The sequence below is a fragment of the Ovis aries genome, chromosome 6 (genome assembly GCF_016772045.2).
Source record: "Ovis aries strain OAR_USU_Benz2616 breed Rambouillet chromosome 6, ARS-UI_Ramb_v3.0, whole genome shotgun sequence".
In the NCBI taxonomy this organism is placed as follows: Eukaryota; Metazoa; Chordata; class Mammalia; order Artiodactyla; family Bovidae; genus Ovis; species Ovis aries.
This window is the reverse complement of record NC_056059.1, coordinates 68979577-69002132: the sequence shown is the minus strand read 5'-3', so window position 1 is coordinate 69002132 and position 22556 is coordinate 68979577. Positions and strand designations below refer to the sequence as shown.

Sequence of the window (22556 nt, the reverse complement as noted above, 5' to 3'; positions counted from 1 at the left end):
GAAGTCAGGCAGGTTGATTCCTCTAGTTCCATTCTTCTTTCTCAAGATTGCTTAGGCTAGTCAAGGTTTTTTTGTATTTCCATACAAATTGTGAAATTATTTGTTCTAGCTCTGTGAAAAATACCGTTGGTAGCTTGATAGGGATAGCATTGAATCTGTAGATTGCTTTGGGTAGTATACTCATTTTCACTATATTGATTCTTCTGATCCCTGAACACAGTATATTTCTCCATCTATTTGTGTCCTCTGATTTCTTTCATCAGTGTTTTATAGTTTTCTATATATAGGTCTTTGGTTTCTTTAGGTAGATATATTCCTAAGTATTTTATTCTTTTTGTTGCAATGGTGAATGGAATTGTTTCCTTAATTTCTCTTTCTGTTTTCTCATTGTTAGAATATAGGAATGCAAGGGATTTCTGTGTGTTGATTTTATATCCTGCAACTTTACTATATTCATTGATTAGCTCTAGTAATTTTCTGGTGAAATCTTTAGGGTTTTCTATGTAGAGGATCATGTCATCTGCAAACAGTGAGAGTTTTACTTCTTCTTTTCCAATTTGGATCCCTTTTATTTCTTTCTCTGCTCTGATTGCTGTGGCCAAAACTTCCAAAACTATGTTGAATAGTAGTGGTGAAAGTGGGCACCCTTGTCTTGTTCCTGACTTTAGGAGAAATGCTTTCAATTTTTCACCATTGAGGATAATGTTTGCTGTGGGTTTGTCATATATAGCTTTTATTATGTTGAGGTATGTTCCTTCTATTCCTGCTTCCTGGAGGGTTTTTATCATAAATGGATGTTGATTTTTGTCAAAGGCTTTCTCTGCATCTATTGAGATAATCATATGGCTTTTATTTTTCAATTTGTTAATGTGATGTATTACATTGATTGATTTGTAGTTATTAAAGAATTCTTGCATCCCTGGGATAAAGCCCACTTGGTCATGATGTATGATCTTTTTATTATGTTGTTGGATTCTGTTTGCTAGAATTTTGTTAAGGATTTTTGCATCTATGTTCATCAGTGATACTGACCTGTAGTTTTCTTTTTTTGTGGCATGTTTGTCAGGTTTTGGTGTTAGGGTGATGGTGGCCTCATAGAATGAGTTTGGAAGTTTACCTTCCTCTGCAATTTTCTGGAAGAGTTTGAATAGGATAGGTGTTAGCTCTTCTCTGAATTTTTGGTAGAATTCAGATGTGAAGCCATCGGGTCCTGGGCTTTTGTTTGTTGGAAGATTTCTGATTACCGTTTCAATTTCCCTGCTTGTGATGGGTCTGTTAAGATTTTCTATTTCTTCCTGGTTCCGTTTTGAAAAGTTGTACTTTTCTAAGAATTTGTCCATTTCTTCCAAGTTGTCCATTTTATTTGCATATAGTTGCTAATAGTAGTCTCTTATGATCCTTTGTATTTCTGTGTTGTCTGTTGTGATCTCTCCATTTTCACTTCTAATTTTGTTGATTTGATTTTTCTCCCTTTGTTTCTTAATGAGTCTGGCTAATGGTTTGTCAATTTTACTTACCTTGTCAAAGAACCAGCTTCTGGCTTTGTTGAATTTTGCTATGGTCTCTTGCTTTTTTGCATTCATTTCTGCCCTAATTTTTAAGATTTCTTTCCTTCTACTAACCCTGGGGTTCTTCATTTCTCCCTTTTCTAGTTGCTTTAGGTGTAGTTAGGTTATTTATTTGACTTTTTTCTTGTTTCTTGAGGTAATCCTGTATTGCTATGAACCTTCCCCTTAGCACTGCTTTTACAGTATCCCATAGGTTTTGGGTTGTTATGTTTTCATTTTCATTCATTTCTATGCATATTGTGATTTCTTTTTTGATTTCTTCTGTGATTTGTTGGTTATTCAGCAGCATGTTGTTCAGCCTCCATATGTTGGAATTTTTAATAGTTTTTCTCCTGTAATTGACATCTAATCTTACTTCATTGTGGTCAGAAAAGATGCTTGAAATGATTTCAATTTTTTTAAATTTACCAAGGCTAGATTTATGGCCCAGGATGTGTCCTTCCTGGAGAAGTTTCCGTGTGCGCTTGAGAAAAAGGTGAAATTCATTGTTTTGGAGTGAAATGTCCTATAGGTATCAATTAGGTCTAATTGGTCTATTGTATCATTTAAAGTTTGTGTTTCCTTGTTAATTTTCTATTCAGTTGATATATCCATAGATGTGAGTGGGGTATTAAAGTCTCCCCCTATTATTGTGTTATTGTTAATTTCCCCTTTCATACTTATTAGCATTTGTCTCACATATTGTGGTGCTCCTATGTTGGGTGCATATATATTTATAATTGTTATATCTTCTTCTTGGATTGATCCTTTGATCATTATGTAGTGTCCATCTTTGTCTCTTTTCACAGCCTTTGTTTTAAAGTCTATTTTATCTAATATGAGTATTGCTACTCCTGCTTTCTTTTGGTCTCTATTTGCATGGAATATCTTTTCCCAGCCCTTCACTTTCAGTCTGTATGTGTCCCTTGTTTCAAGGTGGGTCTCTTGTAGACAACATATATAGGGATCTTGTTTTGTATCCATTCAGCCAGTCTTTGTCTTTTGGTTGGGGCATTCAGCCCATTTACATTTAAGGTAATTATTGATAAGTTTGATCCAGTTGCCATTTACTTTATTGCTTTGGGTTCGAATTTATACTCCCTTTCTGTGTTTCCTGTCTAGAGAAGATCCTTTAGCATTTGTTGGAGAGCTGGTTTGGTGATGCTGAATTCCCTCAGCTTTTCCTTGTCTGTAAAGCTTTTGATTTCTCCTTCATATTTCCTTGCTGGGTACAGTAATCTGGGCTGTAGGTTATTTTCTTTCATCACTTTAAGTATGTCCTGCCATTCCCTTCTGGCCTGAAGAGTTTCTATTGAAAAATCAGCTGTTATCCTTATGGGAATCCCTTTGTGTGTTATTTGTTGTTTTTCCCTTGCTGCTTTTAATATTTGTTCTTTGTGTTTGATCTTTGTTCATTTGATTAATATGTGTCTTGGGGTGTTTCACCTTGGGTTTATCCTGTTTGGGACTCTGGGTTTCTTGGACTTTGGTGATTATTTCCTTCCCCATTTTAGGGAAGTTTTCAACTATTACCTCCTCAAGTATTTTCTCATGGTCTTTCTTTTTTTCTTCTTCTTCTGGGACTCCTATGGTTTGAATGTTGGGGCATTTAACATTGTCCCAGAGGTCTCTGAGGTTGTCCTCATTTCTTTTAATTCTTTTTTCTTTTTTCCTCTCTGATTCACTTATATCTACCATTCTATCTTCTACCTCACTTATCCTATCTTCTGCCTCCATTATTCTACTGTTGGTTCCCTCCAGAGTGTTTTTGATCTCAGTTATTGGATTATTCATTATGTGTTGACTCTTTTTTATTTCTTCTATGATTATTATCTCTATGATTATTATGGGGCCAATTGTTAGTTTGAAAGTGAAAGTGGCTCAGTCGTGTCCGACTCTTTGAGACCTCATGGACTGTCCATGGAATTCTTGAGGCCAGAATACTGGTGTGGGTAGCGTTTCCCTTCTCCAGCGGATCTTCCTGACCCAGGAATCGAACCAGGGTCTCCTGCATTGCAGGCAGATTCTTTACCAACTGAGCTATCAGGGAAGCCCAAAATACTTCTTTGAGCTGCTTTTGGTGGGGGTGGGGCAAGAATACTGGAGTGGGTTGCCATTCCCTTTTCCAGAAGATCTTCCCGACCCAGGGATTGAACCCAGGTCTCCCACATTGTAGGCAGACAGATGCTTTACCGAACCACCAGGGAAGTTCTTTCTTGCATCTTCTCAATCCTTGTCTCCAGGCTATTTATCTGTAACTCCAGTTTGTTTTCAAGGTTTTGGATCATTTTCACTATCATCATTTGGAATTCTTTATCAGGTAAATTCTCTATCTCTTCCTCTTTTGTTTGGTTTGGTGGGCATATATCCTATTCCTTTACCTGCTGGGTATTTCTCTGCCTTTTCATTCTGTTTATATTGCTGTGTTTGGGGTGGCCTTTCTGTATTCTGGCAGTTTGTGGTTCCCCTTTATTGTAGAGTTCCTTGCTGTGGGTGAGGTTGGATGGGTGGCTTGTCAAGGTTTCCTGGTTAGGGAAGCTGGTGGGTGGAACTGGATTTCTTCTCTCTAGAGTGCAATGAAGTATCCAGTAATGAGTTTTGAGATGTCAGTGGGTTTGGTGTGACTTTGGGCAGCCTGTATATTGAAGCTCATGGTTGTGTTCCTGTGTTGCTGGAGAATTTGCGTGGTATGTCTTGCTCTGGAACTTGTTGGCTCTTGGGTGGTGCTTGGTTTCAGTGTAGGTATAGAAGCGTTTGATGAGCTCCTATCGATTAATGTTTCCTAGATTCAGGAGTTCTCTGGTGTTCTCAGGATTTGGACTTAAGCCTCCTGCCTCTGGTTTTCAGTCTTATTCTTACAGTAGCCTCAAGACTTCTCCATCTATACAGTACCGATGATAAAACCTCTAGGTTAATGATGAAAAGTTTTCTCCACAGTGAGGGACACCTGGAGAGGTACACAGAGTTACATGGAGAAGAGAAGAGGGAGGAGGGAGATAGAGGTGACCAGGAGGAGAAGGGGGTGAATCAAAAGGGGAGAGAGCAAGCTAGCCAGTAATCACTTCCCTATGTGTGCCCCACAGTCTGGGCCACTCAGAGATGTTCACGAAGTTACATAGAGAAGAGGGAGGAAGGAGACAGAAGTGGCCAGGGGGATAAAAGGGGGAATCAAAAGGAGAGAGAGAGAGAGATCCAGCCAGTAATCAGTTCCCTAAGTGTTCTCCACAGCCCAGAACACACAAAGAGATTCACAGAGTTGGGTAAAGAAGAAAAGGGGGAGGGAGGAGATAGAGGCGACCTGGTGGAGAAAAAGGAGAGTCCAAAGGGGGAGAGAGCAGTCAAGCCAGTAATCTCGCACCCAAGTTAAAATGGGTACTGAAGATTGGGTTCTTGAAGATACAAAATTGATAACAAATACCAAAAAGCAAAGATTAAAAATCTAGAGTAGAGGTTAGATTCTCAAAAATAGAATATTAAAAAAAAAGGTCACAAAAATTATAAAATATATATATATGAAGTTTGCTTTAAAAATAGGGTCTTTTTTTTTTGGCAAGGTAATAGTAGGTTATAAAAATGAAAATTTAAGAAATAATAGGGGACTTAAAATTAAAAAAAATTTTTTTAATTTAAAAAATGATTATAGTAAAAATATATCTAGGACTTTCTCTGGAACTATTGCAGATAGTGTGGGGTCAGTTCATTTTCAGATAGTTCCTTGGTCCAGCTTGTACTTCTCAAGGTCTACAGGCCCCTTCCTATGGAGTTGCTGCTAAGTACAGGGTTTTAATCTATTGCGCCTGTCACTTCCAGAGTGGTTCCCTCTGTTTATTTCAGCTTCTTCTGTTTGCTGGTCTCTTCAGTGTCTAATTTCTGCCCTGACACAAGGCGGGTGGTGGAGGTCACTTTTTTTAGGCTCACTTGTTCAGTCGTGCTGTGGGGAGGGAGGAACCCTGCAAACAAATATCAGTGGCATGTGCTCACAGTGATTTAGTCACACTGAGTTTGCCTCTGCTCACGGCATGTGTGCTTTCCCAGTCTATACTACTCAGGCTCTAGGTTGCTCTGCCGGGAACTGTCTGATGCAGGCCCTGGGTTTCATGCAGTCCCCAGGTCTAAGCCCCTCAGGTTCAGGTTCTCAGGTACTCCACAAAGGTGCAGACTTGGTTGGGCCTGCGTTTTGTGCCCTTCCAGGTCTGAGCAGCTCAGGTGACCAGGTGCTTGGTGAGCGCAGTTGGTCCCAGTTGAAGGCTGTGACTTATCGCCTCCCCCGCCCCAGCCACTCGGTTTTCTGGGTGTACAACAGGCATGCCTTCTCAGGTGTGCCGTGTGTCTCTTCTGGGGAGCTGATCTCTGTCTGCAACTCTCCCAGAGGATGTTGACCATCCAGAATCCCAAGAAGTCTTGGTTAGCAATGACGTCAGCTTGCAGTTTGGTATAGGATGCCTCTCTGGGGCCAGTATTGCCCCCTTCCAGCTCTGGCTGCCCTCGCCTGCCTGCCTCCGGTGGGGGATGGGCCGGTCCTCAGCCGGCTAGCTCTGCTCAGTCCTTTGTTCTATGAGCAAGGCTGGCGGTGTCTTGAAAGTGAAAGTGAAGTTGCTCAGTCGTGTCCGACTCTTTCTGACCCCATGGACTGTAGCCTACCAGGCTCCTCTGTCCATGGGATTTTCCAGGCAATAGTCCTGGAGTAGATTGCCATTTCCTTCTCCAGGGGATCTTCCCAATTCAGGGATCAAACTCAGGTCTCCCATATTGTAGACAGACGCTTTACCGACTGAGCCACCGATAGCTATTCCAGTCTGGGTTGCTGTCTCAAGCTAGTTCCCTCAGATTGCCCTCAGGGCATTCAGGCGAGGTCCTTACCCTAAGCAGTGCAGCCCGCACCTCCCTGTCCAGCCCCTGCTTGCTAGTGGGCAATGCGAGTGTCTGGGCTCCTCCTCCTCCTCCACTTGCTGTCAGGCACGTAATCTGTGGGTTTTAATTTTTTATTTATTTTTCCTCCTGGTTATTTTGCCCTCTGAGATTCCAAGGCTCACCATAGACCCGCCAGAGAGAGTGTTTCCTGGTGTTTGGAAACTTCTCTTTTTTAAGACTCTCTTCTCAGAAGGGGTCTCCGTCCCTACCTCTTTTGTCTTTTTATCTTTTGTATTTTGTCCTACCTCCTTTTGAAGACAATGGGCTGCCTTTCTGGGTGCCTGATGTCCTCTGCCAGCATTCAGGAGTTGTTTTATGGAATTTGCTCGGCTTTCAAATGTTCTTTTGATGAATTTGTGGGTGAGAAAGTGGTCTCCCGTCCTATTCCTCCGCCATCTTAGGACTGCCCCTGAGAATTTTTTAAAATCAATTTTTGAGCTAATGTGTTGAGTGAAAGGTTAAGATTTAAATAAAAAATGTTTTCTCTCAAACATAGACATTACCTTGGTCATAATAGCTATTCTTACAACCTGTAGCCATCTCAGCTGGAAACATAGTCATTCTCCATTTTTTTCAAGTTTTCCTGTGTGCATTTCCATTAGGCTTTATAGTCCTTATGAAGGTATATGTTTCATATTAGACTTGCTCCCAAAGTATATTTTTAAAAAGTGTTTCTTTGACTCTTTTTCAAGAAATACAGAGTTTTGTGCTTTCCCAATAATCTCTCCTCTGTGCTTTGATGTAATTTATCCCGAGTGTCTAAAAGACCTTTCTCTTCTCCTCTTGTTCATGGGGTTGCTTAGAGTTGGACACGACTGAACAACTTCACTTTCACTTTTCACTTTCATGTATTGGAGAAGGAAATGGCAACCCACTCCAGTGTTCTTGCCTGGAGAATCCCAGGGACGGAGGAGCCTGGTGGGCTGCCATCTGTGGGGTCGCACAGAGTTGGATACGACTAAAGCGACTTAGCAGCAGCAGCAGCCTCTCCTCTTTGATTTCCTCATTGAGGAGTTTCCTCAACATTTGTTGCCCTCTTTTATTCCAACAACTGTACAGCATTTTTTGACAGATCCGCTGTGCCTCAGTTTCCTGCTGGGGCCACTCCGTCTCTCTAACTTAGCCGCATTTTCCAGTTCTTGACTCACAGATGCTCTGAAGGCTTTGTCCTGCCTCTCCTGTGGCAACAAGCTTCCAGTCATCTAGGGCTGGGCAGGATGGTGAATCGGGTCTTTAAGTACCAACTTCTGCTATGTTTTTACCTTTGTGGATCTACAAAAACTTTTTTTTTTAATTGAGAAATTTGAGTAGAAAGTGTTTAATTTCTTATTTGTTGTACTTGCCTGAGGTCTTCTTTTTTTAATTAACTTTTATTGGAGTGTACCTTATTTACAGTGTTGTTGCCTTACTTACTCTGATTCTTTAGTAGGACAGAGGAGAGGTTTGTCTGTGGTAGACATTCCAAAACTATGACTCTCCACCCTCACCCAGACTCACTGCCCCTTCTTGGTTGCTCTGTTCTACCCCAGTAAATCTTGTGCAGACCAAGAAGAGATTTCACAACAGTTACTCCATGAAGAGCTGAGCAGTATTCATTCAGCTGAGTTTGAATCTGTATCAGGTACCAGGTACTTGGAGTCTGAGGGTTGCGTATACTTGCCTTCTAAACTGTGTTTTTGCTTTTTGACCCCCTCCAGTCCTTCCTCCAGAGTACTGCCATAAATGGTCCATAAAGCACCATCTGATGCTGTCAAGCCCACGGAGACAAGTTAGAGAGTCACAGGGTCCACACAGCTTCTAAGAAGCGTGCTCTGTACCTTGTGTTCATGCCTCTCGGTCATGGCCTTCACTCTGTCTGGAATCCTGGACTCTTAATCCCTTGGTTCACTTTTCCGTTTTGAGAATCTGACTCAGATATCACCCCTTGAGGAAACATCCTGAATTGCCCCAGTTCAAGTTCATATCTCCATCCTCTGTACTTTGCTGGGGACTTTGTATACATGCGTTTCCCTTTGTTCAGCCAGCACACATCGTTGAGTGCTGTTGTGTGTCAGGCCCATCCTCAGTGCTGGGACTCTGGCAGTGAGTGAGACAGACACGGTCACTGCCCATACCCGTCATCCAGCAACTAAGAGGATGTTTCAGATAGTGATAAGTGCTCAGAGGAAAACAAGACAGCAACAGAGTAGGGGCTGGATGGGTTTGGAGAGAGTGACTGGGGAAGTCTTTTTCAAAGAGGTGACGTAGAATCTGAGCTCTGAACAATGAGCAGGGCCAGCGGTGGAAGCATCTGGAAAAAGCTGTTAGTGCAGAGAAAAATGGCACTAGCAAATGCCCTGGAGCAGGGAGAGCAAGGCTCCCTGGAGCTGCAGAGGCCAGCCGGTGGGACTGGAGCAGGGAGAGCAAGGCACCCTGGAGCTGCAGAGAAGGCCAGCCGGTGGGACTGGAGCAGTGTGAAGGAGGTGGGAAGGCCGGAGATGGGTCAGAAGAGCAGTCAGTCTGTTGGCATAGCAAGAAATGTGGATTTTAGGGACTTCCTTGGCGGTCCAGTGGCTGAGACTCGGCACCCCCAATGCAGGGGAGCAGGTTTGATCCCTGGCCTGGGAACTAGATCCCACATGCTGCAACTTAAGAGCCAGCACAGTCAAATAAATTTTTTAAGAAGTTAAAAAAGAAATTTGGATTTTATTCCTGAATTCACCAAGAAACTATCCAAGAGCTTTAGGTAGGGGAGTCAGTAGTATGAAATGATGTATGTTTCACCTGCACCGAACACTGAGTGTTGTAAATGGCTCATTGTGTGTGTTTCTGGTAACCTGTGTACTGTGAGGGCAGGCATTCTCTGTGGATCCCCAGCACCCAATCCAGGGTATGGTTGATAGCCACTGGGGAATCTAATGAATGAATAATCTATGTATTCTCTTGATAAGCTCTATTTAAGTGGTTGAGTTAGTAACACCATGTAAATAATTTTTTCTGTTTGGTAAAAGCTGGTCGATCTAGTGCTAGGACACTCCCTGTGAATAAGGAAACGTCACGGCCTTTTTCAAGACTCCAGGGTGTTACAATATTCTGGATATTCTATTCAGCCTTTGAGGCAGTACCCCAGGAATGCTGAGTAGAATCTTGATGGCCAGAGAAGAATGAAAAGCCGTGACATTTTAAAAAATGAAAGCTGTCAGTAGCACAGTAAGATCTTACGATAAGGTGAATACTGACATAGCATCCCAATGGCGTTTGTTCTCAGGAGGAGGTGGTTGGGAGTTCTTATCGTCCAGCATGTGGGCAGGAGGGGAGCAGGGGGTTGGTAGTCATCTCCTGATAATTTAAGATTTTCTGAGTTCAATATAAGGGCCATTGAATACCATTTAAATTTTATTATCTTTCGTGCTCTTTGAAAATGTAGACCACCTAAGACAGATCGTTTTTCATTAACCATGTAGTAATGTCTCCTAGCATTTTGTATGATGGTTTTTTGGATTTGACTTTCACTGTAATGGTTGGCTTTTACTATAGTTAGTATTTTTCTATTATAATTTTCATCTCCAGTTTTCAGGTACTGTTTCTTAAAAACCTTGAGTTTCTTTTTTTTTGTTTTTCCTGAATCAGTTGGAAACCCTAATTTAGATCTATCTGTGTCCCATTAAATAAAGCTTACTTGAAAATCTTTCATGGTGAAATCATAACCCAGCCCAGTGAACATGCTCTAATCATCATAGCACTTGCTCCCAAGCAGAATCTTTTCTCATTACTTCTTTACCCACATTCACTTAAAAATTACCCTACAGGTAATAGAGAGTTTAGGACCTGGTAAGCTGAATGCATTTTGGACTTCTGTTAAGTTGAAAATATTTCTCTTTGCAGAGATTTCAGCAACACAGAAACACTGTGTAGTGAACAGAAGTATTATTGTGAAACATGCTGCAGCAAACAAGAGGCCCAGAAAAGGTACGTAAGGGTTTAGCCCGGGGGTGGCGTCCTGTCCGCAGAAGGGACCAGACTGTGGAGCCTGACAGATCTGATTTTTGAATCCCAGTTCCTAGGGCTCGTAACCAAGTAGCTTTGGAGAAGTCAATTACCTTCTTCACTGGTAGAATACGATAAGAATGCCTACCTGGGGAAGTTGCCCATTCATCTGATCATGTGTTCATCTGTTTGTTTGTTCATTCATTTATTCAGTGTGCCAGATACTCATGCTGGGTAAACAAGTGGTGAGCAAGTGTGATCACTGTCCTCTTGGGATTAAAGGTGAATCATAAAAATGACTTAGCATAGTACATAACACATAGTGGTCACCCAGTAATACTGTTAGTATTGCCTAATGTTGGAACTTCTTCTTTAGAAGATAGAAGAGGCAAGTAATACTAATCATTTAATAAGGAAGCATGAGGAAATCAATAACATCAGTCTATGGATGGGTAAAAAGAAAGTTATCATATTCAGAGTTGATACAAGACCCAAGGTTGTGCGTCTTTTTACAGCACTGGCCAGTTACAGGTCTTAAACAATGTGAAATAATTGTCCTTCCCTATGTTCTGTCCCCAGAAGCCAAAAATCTTGACATTTTTACTATCCTGTGAGGCTTTACCGTGAGTTAAGTTTACCCTGTCCATGGTTTGTGGCATATTCAGGATAACCCACAGATGCCCATTCCTACCATCTAAAACTGTGAGGGGTCTAGAGCTGAAGTTGAACGAGTTTCTCTGACCAGTCTCTCAGCCCTTCATCCCCAGACATGCACATCTTTCTTTGGTGCCTCAGAACTGGAGAAAGGTTAGTCATTGTGGTGGCAGATGGGAGTTAACATTCATTAGTGGTTGGGGAGCTTATCTCTGTCCCCATCCATATAATCTAAACTAAGTCTGCCTAAGGCCATCCTGGGTCTTCCAGTGGAGCATGAAAGCATATTCTATTCAACCCTGGAAGTTTTATACATGAAAATGCTGTGTTCCTAAAAAATAATAGGGATCCCCATAAATCTTACGTTTCTGCTGATGGTGTGGTTTTGCTTACTTTTATGCACAGGATTTTTTTTTTCAATAGATTTCTAAATAATATTCTATTAAATTTGTCCTTTACAAACAATAATTCATGGAAAATATGCACAAGTCAAAACAGCATTTACAATAATTCAGGACCTTCAAAGAAGGTGTCCTCGAAGGTAACCAGAAAGTCCTCTATTCTATCAGAGTTATCTCCATAAACTGTTGTCTTTGCGACTTCTTACTGAAGAATGTTAATGGTCATCTAGTTGAAAAAAGAGCTTTTCATGTTTGTGTAAGTTGCGGAACTGCTGCGTCGAACAAAAGAAAATCCTTTTCTGCAGGATTTCTCAAAGCCTTAGGTATGTGGATGTGCAAGGAGGAACTTAGGAACAGAAGGGAGAGCAGCATCCTGACTTGACCTCAGAAACCCCGCATCCATTAACATCTCCCGTGCTCTCACGAGCCTTTTTTGAGAAATATAGCCCTAAGCCAATCAATCTCTGAATTTATAAGCGAGGAACCTGAGAGCCAGAAAAGGGAAATGACTTGCCCAGGAGTAAGGAGGGAGAATGGGCCCAGCATGCCTGGTTATCTGATGGTAACCAGTTGGCAGTGGATATCTGAGGCATGCCTGTTTGTCGGTTCTCAGAACCTGTATGTACGGAATCCACCCTCTGCTTGCCCTTTCCCCAGCCTGCTTTCTCAAAAACTGTCCCCCTCCTCTCCGTTATCTCAGAGTTGAGGGATTATCCAAATATCATTCTTCCTGGGAGGCAGAGGGCAGTGACGTAGAGCAATTGTGCATCATATATTTATTGGTACATAAGTTCTGGGGTGTCTCCTTTGACCAAACAGATGATCCCACCCCCACATCCTAGCCCCACTGCACTCTTCTCTGCTTACTAGGCTCCAGTTAGCCGAGTCTGTGCAAGCGAGCATCCTTTTACTCTGGCACGTGGATTGGCTGTTTGCTGGTTTGAGGTTTGTTGGACCCCTCCTGCTCTCCATTCGTGCAGGCTGTGGTATAATTGGTCCCACTCACAGGCATTGGATGCCACTGATTTTCTGTTGCATGGTTTATTTTAGGATGAGAGTCAAGAAGCTGCCCATGATTTTGGCCCTGCACCTCAAGCGGTTCAAGTACATGGAGCAGCTCCATAGGTACACCAAGCTCTCTTACCGAGTGGTCTTCCCGCTAGAACTCCGGCTCTTCAACACCTCCAGTGATGCAGTCAACCTGGACCGCATGTATGACCTGGTCGCAGTGGTGGTGCACTGTGGCAGGTGAGGGCAGGCAGGGAGCGCGTGGAGGGAGGCACTGTCCTTGGGCCACGTGGACTCTGCCACATCTTTCAGGGGCGGGGCCGGGGATGTGAGACTCCGTGGTGATGGCGTTTTGGGGAATTTCCTCTAAGCTCCAGTTTATCACCTCAAAATGAGTCTCTAAACTTATGTATATAAAGTAAAATAATAAATTTAAAAATAAAGGAAATTAACGCATAATAATAATTTAAATGTTCTCTCATAAGGGAAATAATAAATCTCCATTAGATACAAAGAATTTGAAATCACATGGAAAAGTAAATGTTTGTGCTGTGATTTTAATTTTTGAAAAACCAGGTTACTCATTTAGTATGATCACTAAAGTGTTTTAAGATACCTAAATAAAGACTGGAAGCAGTGGATGGAATTTAATACTTTTTTGGCATTTGAATAATTAAAATGTATCCTTAAGTGTTCTTCAGGCAGTTTTAAGCCTTTCCCCTGTATTCTATAATTACATAATCCAAAAAAAAAAGAGAGTGGAGAGAAATGCCCTTGATATGGAGAAGCAAAGTGTTTTTGCTGTAAGTCTTTTGAGGAAATATTTTTTATTGTATAATTTGGTGTAAGTCATGAAAACTCTACTGAAAATTCACCTGTTGCTATTATTTGCTCAGCTGGGATGGATCTGTGTCCCATACCCTGGGATCGACATTGCTGTCGCCCTTGTAGGCTTCAGACTGGGGCCTGTCCCAGAGCAGGTGTCTTTTCCTCTCCATCCACCTGGATGGAGTGGTAGTAAACAGACCATTACCAAGAGGATGCGTGGTTCCACGGGGAGGGATGGAGTGATTTCCTTTCCTCGACTGGGTGGCTGGTGTCAGGAGCTGTAACTACCTGAGGCAACCCTTGTTTTGTCCCATGCAGAGCCATAGTCACAGATTATTGTCTTAGTTCTCAGAAAGTTGTATTTGTTGGTCAGTTACAAGCCACCTTTCTATTTGCCCCTGAAGAATACTTCTAACTGCTAATTATTTTAAAGAGCCTAAGGGTTGGGAAGATCCCCTGGAGGAGGGCGTGGCAACCCACTCCAGTATTCTTGCCTGGAGAATCCCATGGGCAGAGGAGCCTGGTGGGCTACAGTCCATGGAATCCCAAAGAGGTGGACACGACTGAGTGACTGAGCATACGTGCACACACATCTATTTTCTGTTTATTTATTCATAAGGGTTCTTTAACAGTTTTCTTTGATTTAACTATGCCCTCCTCCAGGGGATCCTCCCAACCCAGGGATCAAACCCAGGTCTCCCTCATTGCAGACAGATTCTTTACCGTCTGAGCCACCAGGGAAGCCCAAGAATTCTGGAGTGGGTAGCCTATCCCTTCTCCAGGGTATCTTTCTGACCCCGGAACTGAACCAGGGTCTCTTGCATTGCAGGTGGATTCTTTACCAGCTGAGCTACCAGGGAATCCCATATATTATGTATATGCTATGTATATTCTATGTTCCTGGTGGTTTAGTCAATAAGTCATGTCCGATTCTGTATATACTAGGAAATGGCAACCCACCACAATATTCTTGCCTAGAGAATCCCCATGGACAGAGGAGCCTGGCAGGCTGCAGTCTGTGGGGTCACACACAGTCAGACGTGACTGAGCGACTATGCACACACATGAGTAAGGAAGAGGGCGATGACAGAGAGCAGTGGGAGGTGCCCCTTCAGGGAAGGTGGTCAGCAAAGGTTTATCTCCTGAGATGACATTTGAGCTGAAGCCCGCCCAAGGAATAAAAAGAGGCAAGAATGCAGACATGAGTGAGGACACTTTCAGGCAGAGCTGCAGCAGACACAGAGGCCCCAGCTGAGAACGCTGATGTGTGTGAAAACAGAGGTGGCCCATGTGCTGGAGCTCAGAGGGAGGGGAGAGAGTGGCTGGAGAAAGGTGTGAACAATCCTCTGGGGTAGCTTTTATTTAAAGAAAGCAAACTAAAGGGACTTCCCTGGTGGTCCAGTGGTTAAGACCCTGCACTTTGAATGCACAGGATGTGGGTTTGATCCCTGACTGGGGAACTAACATCCCGCATGCTGTGCAGTATAGCAAAGAAAAAGCAGACTAAGGCAGGTTCAGCTTTCCAACTTTGATGCATTGAGAAAACAAAACTTCAGAGTTAGAGTTAAAAACTCCGTCAGTTGTGCAAACCTGGCTTCATAGGAGAAGCTGTTTGGTTGTCCGGTCTACTTTTCTCTGCAGTGTGTCATAATGTACCTTTTTGTTTTCCTACTTGTTATTACACATTTTGGTTTAATATCTTTCTAAAACTTGAATCAGATCACATCACTCCTCAAAGTTCCCGAGTGTCTTCCTGGCTCACTCACAGTGAAGTCCGTAATCTTAACCACAGTGGCCCATTCCTAAGCCTCGTCCACTGCAGCTCACTTGGCTCTTCGAGCTGTTCCCTGATCACACTGTTCCCACCCCCACCCATCCCCTAGGCCTTGCACTTGCTCTTCTCCATTCCTGAAACTTCCATCACGTGGTCTCATGGCTTGCCTCTCCCTCCCTCCCTCTCTCTCACACACACACAGACACACACACCCACAACACACCCACACACACTCCTCCCCTTCAGGGAAGTTCCTTCTGCTCACATCTCATATCATCACCATAGCGCCTTCCCTCTATCACTCACCACCCCGTTGCACTGCTATATTCTTCAGCATGTATCACCCCTTGAAATATATTTGTATTTTAGTTTATTACCACTCCAACCCTCAACCTCAGGAAAGGCAGGACTTTTTTTCATTCACTGCTTTTTTTTGTTTGTGTAAGTCGAAGAGAAGAGGCTTTTCTCCCAGTCTTAATATTTATTTATTTATTTGGCTGCACCACGTGGTCTTAGTTGCACCATGCTGGATGTCCTGTGAACTGTGCTTTGGCACATGGGATCTGGTTCCCTGACCAGGAATCAAACCCAGGCCCTCTGCACTGGGAGCACAGAGTCACTGGACCACCAGGGAAGCCCCCATTCACTGCTTTTTTTTTTTTTTTTTTGCCTAACTGCCTGAATGGACCTAGTGGAGCATAGTGGGTGTACAATAATTATATGTTGATATTTGTTGAATTTGAATGTCTGTTTTCCCCAGTGGATCGTGAATCCTTTGAAACAGAGGCTTCATTCATCTTCCCTTGTGCCCAGCACAGTGTCAGCACCCAGGTGTCTCTCTGTGAGTTGTGGCCAAAGACAAGTGGACATGGACATGACTTATTCCAAGTTCTCTGTCCTAGTGATAGTTGGTTTTTTTTTCCCCAAAAAAAGTCATTGCATATAAAGAGCTACATAGAGTTTTATAAAGAAGTAAATGTTAACTGAGTAACATTCTTCTGTTTGTTCTTTTCCAGTGGTCCTAATCGTGGGCATTATATTACTATTGTGAAAAGTCATGGCTTCTGGCTGTTGTTTGACGACGACATTGTAGAGGTTGGTAAACAGATGATTATATCCGAGGGAGCTGGGGTGGAGACAGTGTTTTGGGATGTGTGCATATGGACATTTTCTAAAATAGACCTGTATTCCCGTCATCTGACTTGAAAACAGTTTACATTTCTCTCAGAACTACATTCTGCTGCTCCCCAGCCTCTCTGGAAGGGGAGAAGGGGTAAGATCAGGGACTCATCAATACTGTGTTTTTGTTAACTGATTGCAGACATGGGACCTCCTTGCCATCCTAAAAGACATGGTTTATTTGAGCCCACTTAAGGTAGCACTAAAAGGAATAAGCTTCGATGACCTGAATGAATTCTGCTTATTCCCAAGAGCTCCCACAGTTTACCGTTTGAAAGACAGAAGTCCTGTCTTCTTCAAAGAGTGCACACCTGTGGTTGCTAATAGTGGAAAGGGTGGCATTCGCTCCCAGGGATTTGCAGTGTGAGTCGTCATGTTCTCTCGGTCAAGTCTGTGGAGTTACCCGTTTGCTGTTGAAAGTTCCCAAGTTTATGATGGTGTTTCTTCCGTTTTCTTGTGCATCCCCTTAGCCTTTCTTTCCTTCTCCCAGTAATCATGTTAGACCACTGTGTTGTTTCACTTCTCTTTCTTGCAGAAAATAGACGCCCAAGCTATTGAAGAATTCTATGGCCTGACATCAGATATATCGAAAAATTCAGAATCTGGATATATTTTATTCTATCAGTCAAGAGAATAACTTACAGGACTGTGGAACTAACTCGAGTGAGGGAAAATGCACTCGGACCTGGTCTCTCTGCAGACGTCCCTCCTCTCCAGTGGACCACCGGTGAACGGCATCACTCCAAGTCTCGGTGGTCTGGCTGCGTGACTCTCTTCCCCCTTCATTTTTCTACAAGCAGCACTACTCGTGGTTTTATGTTAGTCTGAGGTAGAGTTAACTGCAATCAGATTGTAGTAAGGATTAGATGAATAACATTTGCTAATTTTAGTTTCAGGTACATACTATGCCACTGTCTGGCTGAATTAGAATGCCATTTCTTACAGACATCGACAGTCTATTTGGGGTCTTTGCTAATCTTCCTAAATGGCTTCCGGGGTCTCCTTTCAATGCATTCCTTTAACTTGTCCCTGGAAATATTGCTCCCCATTTTTAGCTTCTCTGCCTCTTTTCTGACAGAAGGACAGAAGAATGGGGTAGATGCTTACCTTTTAGAGCTGCAACTATAGCTTTAAGTTTGTTCGAGTGAAAATGTTTTAAAATTGAGTAACCTCGAAACTGAATTCATCTTCCGGGTGGAACAGGGTGAAGAGAAGCTGTTCGAGGATGCCCAGGGCTGTGCCCACCCGGCCGTTACAAGCCAGGGGCTGAGGAGACGTGGAGCTCAGGGCAGGCAAAGCCGAGAGGAGGAAGCTTTTGTGCACAGTGGAAAGTTGCTTTTCTTCTCTTTCTACCAAAACGAAGTTTCAGGAAAATAGCTCTGTGCTCTTTGTTTTTAGTGATGCTCTTCTTCTGTCCTGTGAGTTGTATCTCTCCTTCATCCGGCGCTGCTAAGCTTTCCAGGGTATCTTTCCAACCCCGCTGGTGTTCCGCGGTCAGAGGTGGTAGGGCTGAGACACCACGGGGACTGCCACCCGCCCAGCTCTGCTTAGCCAGGCAGCACCAACACCGTCCTTTCCCAGGAAGAACAAAGGTGCTGCACCTGTCCTCCCATCAGCCACACTGTACAACAGTTCATATTTCAGCATTTCAGGTCCTGGCAAGCCCAGGGCTACCATGGAACCTTCTCCGGAGGAGATATTGGAGTTAGCTGGGGATGCAGGTGGGTCAGAGGAAGTGTCAGTGAGCAGGTGGTGGGATGAACAAAGGGGCAGCATTTCTTTGGCTCAGGCTCCCAGGATGTTTGACAAGACGGAGTTTTTTGGAAGAACCTCATCTCACCATAGTTTTACTTTTTTTTTTCACTTTTGTTGTATGTGTATTTATTAAATCATTTGAGTATCGATGCCTTTTATTAAAAGGTTCGATATGCTGTTTTGCTGTTGAGCAGGTTTTTGGTTTCCTACAAATCTTTTAAGTTGTAGATCTCAGCTTCCTGTGGGAAGACCGCTGACTTCCATACACTATAATATACTGTGAACCTGTTACTTTGTTACCTAATACATCAGCGAAGGAACACGCAAACTTTGGCATAATGTGAACTAAAATTGAAATTGAAAATGTTACTGGCCATTTTGCAACAATTAAGAGCATAGCACTTTATCTAGATGAAAACTGGATTTCTTTATCTTTGAAGTATCTTGAACTGTTTATTGCTCACAACTTCCATAAGCATGCCACCCTTCATCTGTTCATGCTTGAAGTGAAATGTTTTACGTTTCACTGGAGAAGACAAAAACAGGGTGATCTTCTCGTTATTGTTTTATACAAGTGATGAAAATATACCTTGCCTTGTTTAGAGGCGAATTCATATTTATAAATATTTTGTCTTTTTTCCCTCCACAAGACTTATGCAGTAATCACTTACCTGGAAGGTAAGTTTTCGTCCTGTTTTTAAGAAGAGATGCTTCGCAATTGAAGGTGACTGATACAGGGAGCTGTTTATACTATACATAATCCATATATTTGCAGGTTGCAAAGTTTTAAAAAAAAAACGATGGCTGATCCCTAATATAGTTGGAAGTGATACATGAGAAACACTGTTAAAATTACCTTTGAAGTGACTCTTGAAGCTAATTTATTAGGAAAAAAGTTTCAGTTGGAAGCCTATAGAACTAATTTGTTGTTTAGTCGCAAAGTCATGTCCGACTTTGTGACCCCATGGAGTGTAGCCTTCCAGGCTTTTCTGTCCATGGAACTTTTCCAGCAAGAATAATGAAGTGGGTTTCCTTCCCCGAGGGATCTTCCCAACCCAGTGATCGAACCCGAGTCTCCTGCATTGGCAGGCAGATTCTTTACTGCTGAGCCACCAGGGAAGCCCCTCATAGAAGTATTATCTGAGTGCTAAGTCATAAATTCAGTACTTTTGGGTTTTTTTGGATGAGCAAAAAGTTTTTCTCAGTGGTTTGACTGAAATAATTCCTTTCAGTAGAAAAGGTCAGTTAAAATTCAGTATTCATGAATAAATGTTTGCCTAAATATTGAAGATAATACAAAAACATGGTCGTGTGGTGCAGGAAAAAGAAAATTGAGATAAAAATACACAAATCCACCAACACTCCATCAGTTTTTTAAACTTTCGCACTATCTGGGATCATCGTCCCCCTTCTTTAATAAAGGAAAGAAACACTAGGCAGCTACATCCTCCCAAGTCATTTCCCTTTGTGTGAAGACTAGAGCACATAACACTTCTTTATTTTTCATCCCTCACTCGTTGTGTGGAGCAGGGATGCTGTGGGATGTGTGAGACCATTCTGAGGTGAGCGATAGCACAAAAGCTCAGCAACAGTCCCTCAAATGGCCAGCGTTTGTGTGTGTTGTTTTTCTGGCAGGAATGGGCAGGCTTGCTGTATTTCTTCTAACTGCTGGGTGTTTTAAAAGAAGTTACAGTGTTTGCCACTTTCAGAAGAGAAGGAATGTCTGCTTTATTGGTTACTTCCTTGTTTAACATCTAGATTATGACACAGTATGCTAAAATGTCATGTGTTTGAAAGTAAATATTGGTAGAATGCTGACGCCCAGTCTTGTTATTCTGATGCATTTTCCATTCCGAAGAAACACAAAGTGAGCTGGTTTGAAGAGAGCCAAGGAGCAAAACCACAGGAGAGTGGTGCTTTGTCTAGGAAGCCAGTCATATTGGTTTTATAGCTTGGTATATTTTGGATTTCAGATGAAATGGGGAAAAAAAATGACAGAAATGGTCCCTATGCATTTATTTTCATGGATACCCTTAATTTTCATGGGCATGCCTAACAATGAACTATGTTATAACTGGAGCTTTAGGGCTTATTTTAGATATTGGAGTGTAGCTTTATTACAAAGATGGATTTTATCTATAAACATTGCATTTTGATCAACTTTGTATGTTCATGTGTATTAAAATATTGTGCACTAAATGTTTTGCCCTCGTCTGCTATTATATGGTCAAGGCATTTATCAGCACTAGTGTGATTCACTCATGTAAGTGGCACGGGTCAGGGAAAATTATTTCCTACATTTCTGCCTAATTAAATTTGTTTTCCAGTATTATATTAATTTATTTCTGGCTTCCATTTCTGTGTAACCAAAATAGTTACTGCATTTGCGTGGCACATTTGACTTTGTTGCTAAAAAAAAATTTTTTTTTTTTTAGTTTTTATTTAAAATAATCTGTACCTTTTTTTTTTTAATGTAACCAATTCAAGCACTTTAAGCAATAATGTCAATCTTGTGAAACTTCAATCAGTTTAATACCCTGCCTCTAAAGTTGTTGACAGAAAAATAAAGAGGAATTCTCTTCCTAGAGAATTATATCTGAGTAGTGTTAACACACATGGATTTTAAATCCTTTTTATAAAATGTGAGTCATTGGCAAGTCTCGTGTCCAGGTAATCAGTCCAAGCGTGATTTTGAGGCATTGTAGAGGATATTCTGGTTATCATAGTAAAGTTGCCACTATTGTCAAAGTTCAGAAAGTTAGGGTTCTTGAGGTTACTCACCACTTTTTTGAGTGAGAAAAAGCAACACAATCCAGAAACCTGGGTCTGGGGAAGAGCAAATTGAGAGTATCAGTGAAAAACAGAATTAGGGTAGGTATACTAGGCGTAATGAATTGCTTAGCTGAGGCGTTTCATAGGAAATGCCCTTTATTGGTTATGGAATAAAAGATCCATTCTAAAAATAAGGCAGTGGCTTCCAGCTCATTGATCTCGTGGGCATCTGGTTTCTAGGAAAGAGTCAGTGTGGCTTTCCCCTGCCCGCAATACTGGCAGCAGCCACAGGCTTCTGGGCAGGGTCTGAGCTGCGTAGACCCCATCGGGGTGCACACCAGTCCCACCACTGGCCTACCTGGTGGCGGGCAGTGTGGGCCCATTTCTTGTGGTCTCAGCATGTGGCTCCCCGGGGCTGATACTCAAGCTTGCTGTTAAAATGTCTAAGGATTTTTTCCCCCAACAGTTACTTCAAGGGGTCCCTGTGTGGACAGGAGATTGTCATCTGAATGCATTTTCCTGGGCCCAGTGATGGAAATAGAACCACATAGACCAAGAGCAGAGCAGTGTGCCTTGAAGTCTCCCGGGTTCCGTCCATCCCAGAGCAGCTCAGGTGAAGCTGGCTGAGCCGCAACAGGCTTGGTAGGGAAGTGCCTCCCTCTTCCACAAAGGCCGTGTGAATGGAAGACCTCAGGAAAAGTGTTTTTCTTTCTTCCTTTTGTCCGTCTGCCGAAAAGGTTTATGGGATAACCCTGTTGCCACCAGCACAGTACAGTTTCTGGGGCTTGAGAATTGCCCGTTTTCTCCAAATTTCCCTCCTGTTCGCTGAGACTTCAAACCCCTTGAACAGAGGACGAAGCCTTCCATTTCCATGTCTTGTATCCCCATGAAGATGAAAAGGCTTGCCAAATCATTTTTCCTCCTGAGGGAAGATTTTGATCTTGGGTACAGAACTCTTAGACTTGTCCTAGAGATCCCCCAGGCTTCCCAGGTGGCATCCCTGGCTCAGAAATATCTCCTGGAGGAGGAAATGGCAGCCCATTTCAGCATCCTTGCCTAGAGAATCCTCCAGCATCCTTGCCTAGAGAATCCTATGAATAGAGGAGCCTGGAGGGCTACAGTCCATAGGGTTGCACAGAGTCAGACACAACTGAGCAACTAAGCACAACACAGAGATTGGAGAGATTTTTAATGAAGACACCACTTAGCACCTGTAAGTGCTAGCCATGGGGACAGGAGTTGGGAGGTAAAAAGGTGAAGCAGATAGGATCCCCTTTCTAGTGTCCCGCCTTGGAAAAAAGTTCTGTGGAAAAGAAATTTAAATTGTGAAAATAACGTGAGCAGCGGAAGCCCTCACAACCTGGTGCATTTTGGTATTCGGCCCGGATCTTCCGGTGCAAACGGGAACCGCCACAGCTGATGCTGTGGGTGAAGCAGCCAGCTCGTTTTTTCCCCCTGGGTCGCCTTCCTGGAGTCCCCACTTCCCTCCTCATCTGTGCTCAGTGTCGCCTTCACCTTCCTTTTAGCTCCTCGTAGTAGGGATGACCCCATTTTTAAAACAACGCATAAATCCATTATGTTATGGACTCGGGCATTTTGCTTGTTAATGCTCATGTTAAAAGAGCCAGCATATTGAAAATCTTCACAGGATTTTATGAATAAATTATCTAAAAAATCTCCTGTGACTACCAAATAATTAGAGCCTAACTTACTTCACCAAAATCAAACGAGCATGAGTTTTCAAGACATTTTACTGACCTT

The 22556-nt window shown here is 42.7% G+C and overlaps 1 protein-coding gene across 7 annotated transcripts in view; it reads left to right on the top strand.

Annotated features, from left to right (window-relative positions):
• USP46 (ubiquitin specific peptidase 46) overlaps window positions 1-20613 on the top strand; it is a 73221-nt gene extending 52608 nt beyond the window's left edge. For 4 of the 7 annotated variants that reach the window (XM_060417117.1, XM_060417119.1, XM_060417118.1 and 1 more), the window contains 3 exons: window positions 10323-10406; window positions 12530-12727; window positions 16106-20613. In XM_060417117.1, coding sequence (XP_060273100.1) covers window positions 10323-10406; window positions 12530-12727; window positions 16106-16295 — 472 coding nt within the window. In that variant the 3' untranslated portion in view covers window positions 16296-20613. The remainder of the gene's footprint in view (window positions 1-10322; window positions 10407-12529; window positions 12728-16105) is intronic. The other 3 variants (XM_015096502.4, XM_060417121.1, XM_012179968.5) reach the window with 1 other exon arrangement.
• Window positions 20614-22556: the final 1943 nt, after the last annotated feature.